This window comes from Hyla sarda, chromosome 10, assembly GCF_029499605.1.
Source record: "Hyla sarda isolate aHylSar1 chromosome 10, aHylSar1.hap1, whole genome shotgun sequence".
NCBI classification, from domain to species: Eukaryota; Metazoa; Chordata; class Amphibia; order Anura; family Hylidae; genus Hyla; species Hyla sarda.
The window spans coordinates 89,596,590-89,609,763 of NC_079198.1; the positions used below are offsets into that span (position 1 = coordinate 89,596,590).

Sequence of the window (13,174 nt, forward strand, 5' to 3'; positions counted from 1 at the left end):
AGCAGTAATAGTGGTAATGAGTCTGACTTTCTGTTTAGCTTTTTTCTTTGTAGCTCCTGCTCCCCTGCTACAGCTGCCGCTCCTCTGCTACAGTTCCCGCTCCCTTGCTACAGTTCAGGGTCCCCTGCTAGAGCTCCCTGTCCCCAGCTACAGCTCCCCTGCTGCCCCGCCCCCTCACCGGGTCTGGAAGTCAGTGACGTCACTCGTCATGCCGCAGGTGGAGAGAAGTGCGGCGCAGGCCTGGTGTGTGTGTGTGTGTGTCTCTATCTCTGTGCCTGTGTGTGTCTTTATCTGTCTGTGTGTGTGAGGGGAACTATGTTCCTAATGTGCAGAATCTATGCTACCTAATGTGGGGAAACTATGCTCCTAATGTGAGGAAACTATGTTCCTGATGTGAGGAAACTATGCTACCTAATGTGGGGAAACTATGCTCCTAATGTGGGGAATCAATGCTACCTAATGTAGGGAAACTATGCCCCTAATATGGGGGAACTGCTGCCTACCTAATGTTTTTTTGGGTTGTTTTTTTGTAAAACTACAAGTACCAGCATGCAGCTGACAGCCGAAGGGCATGCTGAGAGTTGTAGTTATGCAACAGCTGGAAGGGCTCATTTTGGAAACCATACTCTAGTGGTCTCCAAACTGTGCCCACTTGCAAAACTGCAATTCCCAGCATACCCAGACTGTCCAGGCAGGCTGGTAGTTGTAGTTTAGCAACAGGTGAAGGGCCAGATGTTGCCGAACTACAACTCTCAGCATGCCTGGATTGTCTGCTGGGAAATGTAGTTTTCCAACATCTGGAGGAGTGCATTTTGTATACCACTGCACTGCAAAACTAAAACTTCCAGAATGCACTGACAGCTGAAGTGTATGCTGAGAGTTGTACAAAGCTTTTGCCCTCCAGATGTTGCAATACTACAACTTCCAGCATGTCCACATGCTGGGAGTTATAGTTCAGCAACATGTGAAGGGCCAAATGTTGCAGAACTACAACTCCAAACATGCATGGACTGTCTTGGCATGCTGGGAGTTGTAGTTGTGCAACATCTGGAGGGGCATAGTTTGTAGACCATTGCACAGTGGTTTCCAAACTGTGGCCCTCCAGATGTTGCAAAACTGCAATTCTTAGCATGTCCCCGGACAGCCTCCTCTGGTTGCCTAGGCATGATGGGAGTTTTAGTTTCGCAACAGCTGGAGGCACCCAGATTGGTAAACACTGACTATATATAATATATAAAAATATTTTTAGATGTATATATAAAAGATATCTAATACGCACAATTACTTATATGAAAAAAAAATACATATGTGTGTATATGTATTTTTATTCAAATATATATGTGTGTATATCTAATGTACATATACAACCTATATATATATATATTTTTTTTTTTTTGCTTTAGTAGAGCTTTATTGGGGAGATATATCTCTGTTTATCTATCTATATATGTACATATATGTATGTATGGTTGCTTAGTAACATTCCGAGTGCTGGGGCTGGTCAGGTGACTGGGGCTGAAAACGGCAGTTAGGAGGAAGTGAGCACAGAGCGACAGCAAAGAATGCTGGGACCTGTAGTTTAAAGACAGCGTGCAGGGGAGGGAACAAGCAGGAGGGAAAAAAGGTGTATTAGAGTTACAGTAGAATAATAGATGCAAGGTTAATGTCCTATGCTGATCTGAGTTTTTTTTTATCTTTTATTACGTTTGTTGGATAACCCCTTTAATGCAAGTGCAATCCACAGCTAGTAGCACAGCATGAAAAAGTGCCTTTAAACCAGTGATGTTTTTTTCATGAATGTTTCTATAACGTACAGTATATTTCTAGAAATGAAGAAAATGCCATGCCTTTTGGATAAGCAAGCACCGAATAAAGTACATCCAGGTGGCTCATCTCACATGCATAACATTACCAGGACTCGGCACTCAATTAACTTATCAATCAATTAAATGGGCACTGTCAGATGCAAAAACTTTTTATATGTTGTACATCTTGGCAAAAACATTAAGGGTACGTTCAAAGGAGCGGATCCACAGTGTATTTTATGCTGCAGATCCGCTACTGAAGGACCCCTACAGGGTGCCTTTAGATGTGCCTGCTCGGAGAGGTAATACGCCGCTACGAGCAGACACACTGCTGCGATGTGCGAGTTGCCACACATGCCCGATGTACTCGCACACATCGCGGCCGCTCCCTCTGCCCTGAGCTAGGCCGAGAGCAGCCGTGATGTGCGAGTATACTGCACATGCATGCGGCGACTCACACATCGCAGTGTGTCTGCTCGTAGCGGCAGATTGCCGCTCCGAACAGGCACCTGTAAAGGCAACATACAGTGACACTTCAGCGGCGGATCCGCTCGTCTGAACGTACCCTAACATTTCTCATATACTCCTTTTTATAGAAATCATGGATTATAAAATCATGGCTTTGTCCAAGCTAAAGCACAAGCATAGACAAAGTCCAGTAAGTGAGGGTGGGCTAGCAATAATCTGTGCTCACTCCTGTCTGATAGCACTCCTCTGTGCTCTCTCCTGTCTGATAGTACTCCTCTGTGCTATCTCCTGTCTGATAGCACTCCTCTGTGCTTTCTCCTGTCTGATAGTACTCCTCTGTGCTATCTCCTGTCTGATAGCACTCCTCTGTGCTTTCTCCTGTCTGATAGCACTCCTCTGTGCTTTCTCCTGTCTGATAGTACTCCTCTGTGCTCTCTCCTGTCTGATCGTACTCCTCTGTGCTCTCTCCTGTCTGATAGCACTCCTCTGTTCTCTCTCCTGTCTAATAGGACTCCTTTGTGCTCTCTCCTGTCTGATAGCGCTCCGCTGTGCTCTTTCCTGTCTAATAGGACTCCTCTGTGCTCTCTTCTGTCTGATAGCACTCCTTTGTGCTCTCTCCTGTCTGATAGTACTCCTCTGTGCTCTCTCTTGTCTAAAAGTACTCCTCTGTGCTCTATCCTGTCTGATAGCACTCTTCTGTGATCTCTCATGTCTTTATAGTACTCCTCTGTGCTCTCTCCTGTCTGATAGTACTCCTCTGTGCTCTCTCCTGTCTGATAGTACTCCTCTGTGCTCTCTCTTGTCTGAAAGTACTCCTCTGTGCTCTCTCCTGTCTGATAGCACTATTCTGTGATCTCTCATGTCTTTATAGTACTCCTCTGTGCTCTCTCCTGTCTGATAGTACTCCTCTGTGCTCTCTCCTGTCTGATAGCACTCCTCTGTGCTTTCTCCTGTCTGATCGTACTCATCTGTGTTCTCTCCTGTCTGATCGTACTCATCTGTGCTCTCTCCTGTCTGATAGTACTCCTCTGTGCTCTCTCCTGTCTGAAAGTACTCCTCTGTGCTCTCTCCTGTCTGATAGCACTCCTCTGTGATCTCTCATGTCTTTATAGTACTCCTCTGTGCTCTCTCCTGTCTGATAGTACTCATCTGTGCTCTCTCCCGTCTGATATAGGAGCGTGTTAGGGAGGGAGGAAACCCGGCAGGGGTCTCCTATTCTTCCTGCGGGTAACAGTTTTGGCGCTGCAGCACTACACCGGCGGAGTGGAAATTAGCAGTCGGAGCTTTTTTTTTAGGTGTGGACAACGCGTTTCGGAGGGGCTCCCTCCTTCATCAGGTCCGCTTTACAGTGTGTTCAAACATTGTCCAGTATATATACACATACATTCGTGCATTAACATTTGAATTTGGCGGGTTAGATTTCCATTGGAGGCTGAGTCTGTGAAGTCAGCCTCCCCTTCTTGTTGTGGTGTGTAGGACAGAGTGGGGTAGCTCTATAACACTGTGATGTTTTGCCCATTGTGGTCTATGGAGAACTCTCGGCAAAGGAGATGAATGCTATACAGGAGGAAGGGGGTTGCGGAGTGGATGGGAGACCCCACTGTGGGTTCCAATCCCGGCAGATCGTGAATGTGTAGTAATCCTTTAATTTATGTGTGTCAGATCTAGGTCAATTGATGTGGGAACTGGGTCAATTGGTGTGGGATTTGGGTCAATAGGATGCCTTGTATGGTGAAGGCATTAATTGAAAAGGGATGTATTGTATAGAGGGTTGTTGTGTGAGTTGTGTGAATGAATGGATGGTTTGTAATGTGAGTAATGTTCTGAATGAGTGGTGTTGTGGTTTGCCAGTAGATGGCAGCAGTGTATTACAAGTGTGCTGCAGTGTGGAAAGGAAACAATTGCATTTTACAATGAGTGGATACAATTAAATTTGCAAAGTCTTGGCAGAGTATATGGTATATACATATATCAGTCATTCACTGTGCAATAAGGAAACCAGGAGGGTATTGACCTTAGTACTGCAGCACACTTGTAATACACTGCTGCCATCTACTGGCAAACCACAACACCACTCATTCAGAACATTACTCACATTACAAACCATCCATTCATTCACACAACTCACACAACAAGCCTCGATACAATACATCCCTTTTCAAGAATTTCTATAAAAATAAAATAAAATGTTCTTATGAAGTATATTAGAAAGGTGAATGTTTTGCCAAGATGTACAACATATAAAAAGTTTTTGATTCTGACAGTTCCCATTCAATCAATAGCCTCACAGCCTAAACTAAAGAAACTTTTAAAAGAGGATGGTGTTGGTCTTGCATTGAGAACTGGACTTAAACAGATGCTGTCTGTTTTAGTAGGGTCTTTTATTCCCCATGAAAAACTACTCTGGAACATCTTTTCTTAGGCTGGATTCACATCACGATTTGAGTGTCTGCTGCAGATACGATTTCAGAAGCTCAAATTGTCTGAAATAGTATCTGTGCAAGGACAGGTACTGACAGATATGGAGCCATTAACTATTATGGGGCTGCGAACCCCATTGAAGTCAGTAGGGACTGTGGCGGATTTTCCACAGCGTAAATTCCGCCGCAGAAAATCTGCTATGGACAGCTGAGAAGAGCCCGCCCACTTTCAAATACGCAGTGGAAAACCTGCAAAAACCAATAGCATGTGAACGCACCCTCAAAGGGTGTGTCCCTTGACAGTCTGATATTGTAAACACAAATTGAACACAGACTGTGTAGGGATACTGTCATGTCCGTTTATCTGTATTTTGTATTTTCTGCTTTGGGTCCTGTTCAGACATTTGTCAGAGGTTTGTGTCTGAACAGTTTCAGTGTTAATTCTCCCTGGGATGGGAAACTTTTTTTTTTTTTAAATCAACTGGTGCCAGAAAGTTAAACAGATTTCTGAATTACTTCTATTACATTTTTTTAATCCTTCCAGTACTTATTAGCTGCTGAAAAAACAGAGGAAATTATTTTCTTTTTGGAACACAGAGCTCTCTGCTGAATCACGAGCACAGTGCTCTCTGCTGACATCTCTGTCCATTTTAAGAACTGTCCAGAGTGGGAGAAAATCCCCATAGCAAACATATGCTGCTCTGGACAGTTCCTAAAATGGACAGAGATGTCAGCAGAGAGCACAGTGGTCATGATGTCAGCATAGAGCTCTGTGTTCCAAAAAGAAAATAATTTCCTCTGTAGTATTCAGCAGCTAATAAATACTGGTAGGATTAAGATTTTTAATAGAAGTAATTTACAAATCTGTTTAACTTTCTGGCACCAGTTGATTTAAAAAAAAAAGTACCCTTTTAAACTTCTTGACTTCAGCACTGGGAGGATATACAAGACCAGGTGCTGTTCTAGGCTGGGGATTAGACCTGTATTCTGGCCATGTTGGTTTGATGTTCACTATGTCTGTCTGTGCACTTATCCTGAGTTTTATCATTGGTAATCTGTCCTGTTAGATATATAGGGGGAGATTTATCAAAACCTGTCCAGAGGAAAAGTTGCCCAGTTGCCCATAGCACCCAACGAGATTGCTTCTTTCATTTTGCAGAGGCCTTGTTAAAAATGAAAGAAGCGATCTGATTGGTTGCTATGGGCAACTGGGCAACTTTTCCTCTGGACAGGTTTTGATAAATCTCCCCCATAGATTTTAGCCTGCTTTGTTTTAGTACATTTGTCAGGTTTTATTATTTGTTTATGTTCGTTCTGCATTTGCTTTGTGTTGCCTTAGTCTATATTCACACTGTTGGGGAGATTTATCAAAATCTGTCCAGAGGAAAAGTTGCCCAGTTGCCCATAGCAAGGAATCAGCTTGCTTCTTTCATTTTTAACTTGGCTTCTGCAAAATGAAAGAAGCGATCTGATTGGTTGCTATGGACAACTTGGCAACTTTTCCTTTGCACAGGTTTTGATGAATCTTCCTCTGTGTGTTTTGTCAGTCCTGTTTTGACCTTGTTTGATCCTGCAACTCTGAGGATAGAAACCTGTTCTGAGCCTTGTGCTAATCAGTCTATCTTGGAGTGAGTGAGTCTTGTGCATGTCCCTTTGTTTGCTTATATTTAAGATTTTTGTTTCCTTGTAGGCCAGTATCCTGATCACTTGGTGGAGAGTGCCCGCTGGCTAGGAGCCTATTTAGCTTTGGTACTGATGTCTCTCCATGCTTGGAGTGGGGTGTCTAGTGCGTTCCTTGTTCGGAGTCCAGTGTGAACAGTGTTCTTGATTTCCTGACCCGTTTAGTGTTCTGACATTAAGTTAACCTGTTCATCCAGGGCATCTCCTGGTTTTGTCTGCTGTAAACTTATCCCCATATCTAGTCTTGTTCATATTATAATATCTGCCGTTAATCTTGATTCCGGTTTCTGAACTGTTTGTTAGTATGCTATATACTGCCTTGTTTGTATTTATATATATGTTTGTTGGTTCAGTTATGTCCCTGACTTGTCTCCCGACATGTACAGTTGAAATGTTTTGTTTGACTTGGACGCCTATGCACTTTAGCGCAAGGGCCAAGTTGTCGATCCGTCAAGTAGGGCGGATTGGCAAGTAGGCAGGGAGAGTGGTTTATAGGGACAGTTTAAGGGCTCACTTCTCCCTGCCTCCCCCCCCCCCCTCCAAACGTAACAGATACACCCTAGTGCTGGGCAGTATACCGGTTCATATCGAATACCGAAATTTTTTCCTGCAGGATATTCATTTTTCCTACACCGCAATACCGGTTGGGCACCTCCACCCCCTCGAATTAATGAATTATCAGCCGCAGTGCGCTGTCCCCACATCAGGCAACTAATCATATGTGACCCGAGAGCGCTGCTTCTCTACCCCCCCCCCAAAAAAAAAAAATTAATTATCAGCCGCTGTGCTGTACTGTACTTTCCTGTGCCCGGGCTTCAGAAATAGACAAAATAAACTTTAACTCACCTTCCTACGGTCCCTCCGCTGCTCTTGCTGCTTCCTTGGAATGGGAAAGTCACAGAGCCGTCAGCCTATCACCGGCTGCAGCGATGTCCCGCCTCGGCCGGTAATAGGCTGAGCGCACTGTCGGCCGGCTTCTTACATGACAGTGCCCTCAGCCTATCACAGCTGCGGCCGGTGATATTCTGACGGCTGTGACGTTCCCATCCCCAGGAAGCAGCATGAGGCTTGCATCGCTGGACTGTGAGGGCGATAACGGGGGAACGTAGTAAGGTGAGTTAAAGTTTATTTTGTTTATTTTTGCAGCCCGGGCACAGGACAGTACAGTACAGCGCAGCGGCTATTAATTATCGGGGGGAGAGGAAGCACTCGCGGGTCACATATGATTATTCCCCCGACGTGGGGACAGCGCAGCGCTGGGTTGATAAACCAGAGGGGGGGGGGGGGGGGAGGAGAGAAGCAGCACCCACGGGTCACATGATGATGGGGGTAAATACCATTAAATACTGTGGAACCGCAATAATTTACAAAAATACCGTGATACACATTTTTGGTCATACCGCCCAGCTTTACTACACCCTATTAAAAAGAGAAAAGGTAACACTCTTATTTACACAAAAAACTTATTTACACAATTTACACATTTTCAGAAGGAATATCAAAAGGGATAATGCAAAGCAAGGCACCCCAGAATAGTTTTTCCAATAAATTAAAACACCATGAATTTATTTACAAATTTTCATGATAAATAACAAAGGAATCACACCACACGGGGTTCTAAGAAAATATGCTCCTGAATTGTTTTACTACAGCAAAGCCAAGTATTTGATAAAAAGACACAAGTCTACAGTCAGTAGAATTGAGCTATCCTCCCCACAAAGCCTATGCTGTTATAAAGTACAGAAGAAGCAGAGCTAAATGTGATAATAAATAGTTTTTTTTTTAGTACCATGGTATATTAAGAAAATGCAATAGTTAAAGATTATCCAGGAAAAAACTTTTTTTATATATCAACTGGCTCCAGAAAGTTAAACAGATTTGCAAATTACTTCTATTAAAAAAATCTTAATCCTTTCAGTAGTTATGAGCTTCTGAAGTTAAGGTTGTTTTTTTCTGTCTAAGTGATCTCTGATGACACGTGTCTCGGGAAACGCCCAGTTTAGAAGAGGTTTGCTATGGGGATTTGCTTCTAAACTGGGCGGTTCCCGAGACACGTGTCATCAGAGATCACTTAGACAGAAAAGAACAACCTTAATTTCAGAAGCTCATAACTACTGAAAGGATTAAGATTTTTTAATAGAAGTAATTTACAAATCTGTTTAACTTTCTGGAGCCAGTTGTTATATAAAAAAAAAAGTTTTTTTCCTGGAATACCCCTTTAACATCAACATCAGAATGTATTGTTTCAAATATCAAACCCATGTTTGCTACTTCTGTAGTATATGTCTTAAGTAAAGAACATATATTGATTTTTCAAAAATTGATTTACTAAGAATAATGGCCCAGATTTATCAAATTGTGTGGAGAGATTTTTCCACATCAGGCAATCACAGCTTAGCCAATGAGCTCAGTGAAAGCTGAGCTGTGAATGGTAGCTATGGGAAAATCACTCCACTCTTTCTCTCACACAGTTTGATAAATCTGGGCCAATATGTCCATAATTGACTAGAAAAACTTGTAATTAGTTCCATATGTCATCACCTATTACAATGCTCCATGTTTGCTTACCACAAAAACAGAGGGAAAAAAAAGATTAAGGAAAACTTTAGGATACCTTACTACAGACATTCCTTACAGAGTACTTACAAGCCATTTACAAAAACATCGACAAAATCCACAAGCAATTTAGTGTGACTCTGTAGTAATGTTTGCAATGTATTAACGTTCAGCCTACTGCATCAAGACAAGGTCCAGGCACAACACAAGCTGTGCATGCAAGACCAGTTATGGTGGTTAATAATAAGCAAGCAGCTGGTCAGGGGCATGTTCAAGCACATTAGCTACGAAGCGGCAATCTTGCGTTAATGGTTAAGCAGGAGAGGCAGTAAGATATAAAAGGTACCTGGAATGACTGTGGGCTTTGTGGTGGTCTTGAAGTTGAAGAAAGCGGCCTTTGATTTCCCTTGTTGGTTTTCAGCTACAACCACCACCTCGTATTCAGCATTCCAATCTAATGAACGGAGCATAATGTGGTCGCCGTCTGAGGATATCTTCATTTCAGGTTTCCAGTCCACAGAATTTTTCTAGGGAAATAAGCATAGACCAATTATTGACATTGTTTGGCTACATACAGGGTGGGCCATTTATATGGATACACCTTAATAAAATGGGAATGGTTGGGGATATTAACTTCCTGTTTGTAGCACATTAGTATATGTGAGGGGAGAAACTTTACAAGATGTGTGGTGAATCCAACTTTTGTTTTTTCATTAGGAAGAGGGTCATGTGACACATCAAACTTATTGGGAATTTCACAAGAAAAACAATGATTTGCTTGGTTTTAATGTAACTTTATTCTTTCATGAGTTATTTACAAGTTTCTGACCACTTATAAAATGTGTTCAATTTGCTGCACATTGTGTTGGATTGTCAATGCAACCCTCTTCTCCCACTCTTCATACACTGATAGCAACACCGCAGGAGAAATGCTAGCACAGGCTTCCAGTATCCGTAGTTTCAGGTGCTGCACATCTCGCATCATCACAGCATAGACAATTGCCTTCAGATGACCCCAAATATAAAAGTCTAAGGGGGTCAGATCGGGAGACCTTGGGGGCCATTCAACTGGCCCATGATGACCAATCCACTTTCCAGGAAACTGTTCATCCCAATAAGTTTGATGTGTCACATGACCCTCTTCCTATTGAAAAAACAAAAGTTGGATTCAAAATGGCCGACTTCAAAATGGCCCCCATGGTCACCACCCATCTTGAAAACTTTCCCCCCTCACATATACTAATGTGCCACAAACAGAAAGTTAATATCACCAACCATTCCCATTTTATTAAGGTGTAGTCGAACCATGCCTGCTGCAGCAGCACAGTCAGTTAGTGCATATATTTTAGAGGTGGGGGGAAGAGATCTCACGGCCTGTTCCAGCATACTCCAAACATGATCAGTGGGATTACAATCCAGTGAGTATAGTGGCCAAGGCCGAGTGGAGGCGTGTTCTTCCAAACACTTCCTAGTGTTCCTAGCCAGAGAGTTAGAGAGCATGGTCCTGTTCTAAAAATCATAACACTTTAAATTTTCCACCTACAGACCCATATGAGGGCTTGTTGTTTGCGCCACCATTTTTACTTTGTAATACCATTGGTCATTTCACCACAAAATCTACGGCAAAACCAGAAAATAAATATTTGTGGGGCAAAATTGAAAAAAACCTGTATATAGGGATGTATGAGGGCTCATCTTTTGCGCCATGATCTGAAGTATTTATTGAGAAGATTTTTATTTTAATGGCACCTTTTGAACGCATTTTATTCATTTTTTTCTAGTATATATGAAGTGACCAAAATATGCATTTCTGGACTTTGGAATATTTTATACACTTGCGCCTTTGACCGTGCGGTTTAATTAACATTATATTTTAATAGTTCGGACGTTTAGGCTTTATATTTTTTTTAAAAATTTTTTTTGAAAAATGGGATAAGGGGGGTGATTTAAACTTTTATTAGGGAAGGGGTTAATGCATATTTATTTACTTTTTTATTTATTTTTACACATTTTTAGTCCCCATATTGGACTATAACATGCAATCTTAAGATTGCATACACTGATCAAATGCTTCTCCATAGGAAGGAGAGCATTGATCAGTGTTATCAGTGGCCCATTGCTTCAGCCTGGCAAAGCTGGCTGAAAGCCTGAAGCAACGATTGGACAGCCGGAAGGAAGGTAAGACACCTCCCCCCGTCCTCTCAGCTGATCGGGATGCTGCGGTTTCGCCGCAACAGTCCCAATCAGCCCACTGAGCTACCTGGGAACGGAGCTAACCGCTTTTAGACTACGCAATCTACTTTGATCAAGGCGTCTAAAGGGTTAATGCCGGACATCAGCCCGATCGGCGATGTCCGGCATTAGCCGTGGGTCCCAGTTGCTGATAGCAACCGGGAACCACCGGGTATGATGCGTGCTCACCTGCTCAGCGCACGTCATACAGTGGGAGCGTGCAATGGACGTAAATATACGTCCATTTGCGGGAAGGGGTTAAGTTTTCTCATATAAGGGAGTTTTGTATTCCAGGTCAGACCTGGAGTTGACCTGCGACTTTTTTTTTTTTGCCTATGTGCAACATTTGCACAGCCTAAATATAATAAAGGAATAGAAGCACAGAAAATGCGGGGGTTCTGTCTCCCAAGCACTACTGTGTAATGAGTCAGGATGCCAAATGTATACACAGGATTCTTTTATTTAATTCGTACGTTAAGGGTACAACGCGTTTCGGCATGTTCTCACGCCTTCCTCAGGTCCACAACAATAATTTTGCGGCGTTCTGCTAGTGTGTTCCTGTGTTTGGACAGCCTAAATATGTCACCACTGCAAAATAAAAACTTTAAATTACTTAGGTAAGGCTGTTTGCAACTTTATGCTTACTTACAAAAGTTGCACAAAAAAATAATTTTATTTTGTGCGCCCAGAGTAAGCAAAAAAATAAATAAAAAAATAATGCTCCAAATACCTTGAGAAATGTCCCCAATATTGTTAAACCCCTTAAGGACACAGTCCATTTGGGCCTTAAAGGAGTACTCAGCCCCTAGACATCTTATCCCCTATACAAAGAATGATGTCCGATTGCTGATGTCCCCAGTCCCCATCTCGGCTGCGGAACCCCAGATACTGGTGCACGGAGCGAACACCGCTCCGTGCCGGATGACTGGCGATGCAAGGCGAAGGCTCGTGACATCACGGTCACGCCCCGCTGGTGACGTTACGGCTATGCCCCCTCAATGCATGGGAGGGGGCATGATGGCCGTCACGAGTGAGGCGCGGCCGTAACGTCATGAGCCCCCTTGCCTGCACTTGACGCTCTAAACGAACGCCGGGTGCAGCAGGGAAAATGCGGGGGGCCCTAGCGACGGGACCAGATGACCACCTTATATTTATTCTGTAGGTCCACACGGTCGCAACCGTGTGGACCTACAATAGGTTTGAATTTATTTTACTACAAAAAAAATAAATCATAACTACATGCACCAAAATTAATAAGTTGAAAAATGTCCTCTTCTGACCCCTATATCTTTTTCTATTTTTCTGTATAAGGGGGGGCATCAGGGCTCATTTTTTGAGCCGTGATCTGAAGTTTTTTTTGGTACCATTTTTATTGGTACCATTTTTATGCTATTTTGGATTTTTTTTTTTACGTGTACACCATTAAAAACTTTTTTAACTTAAATAACTATATATTTAAAAAAAATCCTAAACGTTTTTAACAAAGTTAGTATGTCTAAAATTACTCAATTTTGATCACCTATACCCTTCTAATTTTTTCGTATAAGGGGCCGTATGATGAATTATTTTTTGCGCATTGATCTGTAGTTTTCATCCATACCACTTTTCCGTTCACAGAACATTGAATCACTTTTTATTGGAATGTGATGTGACAAAAAAGCAGCGTGATCACTGATGTCTGCCATTACCGGCGGGTCCCTGGCTACTGACAGCAGCAGGAACCTGCCGTGTATGATGCAAGTATTGCTCCGGTGCGAGCATCATGTACAGGATGAAATGTATGCCCTGGAGAGGCTTTTCAATAGTGTGGAATGTTGTTTCAGACATAAATGATTCCCCTCTATTTACTATGAATTTACTTACAATTTAATAGTAAATATTGTCCAAGCATGCCCCTTTCGTGAGGTCACTATTGGGCTTGTAGGTTGCTTTTGGCCCACTGTGCCACAAATTCTGGTGAAGTGCGCCAAACTTGTATCAACACATTTTGGCACACAACCTGACAAAAGCAGG

General features: G+C 42.7%; 1 protein-coding gene across 8 annotated transcripts in view; it reads right to left on the minus strand.

Moving 5' to 3' along the window:
• The window catches only part of NCAM1 (neural cell adhesion molecule 1), a 457,028-nt gene that overhangs the window by 52,617 nt on the left and 391,237 nt on the right, over nucleotides 1-13,174 (minus strand). For all 8 annotated transcript variants that reach the window (XR_008848564.1, XM_056544809.1, XM_056544805.1 and 5 more), the window contains one exon: nucleotides 9,276-9,456. Coding sequence is in view for 7 of the 8 variants with exons in the window: in XM_056544809.1 (XP_056400784.1) it covers nucleotides 9,276-9,456 (181 nt within the window). In the remaining variant the exon portion in view is untranslated. The remainder of the gene's footprint in view (nucleotides 1-9,275; nucleotides 9,457-13,174) is intronic.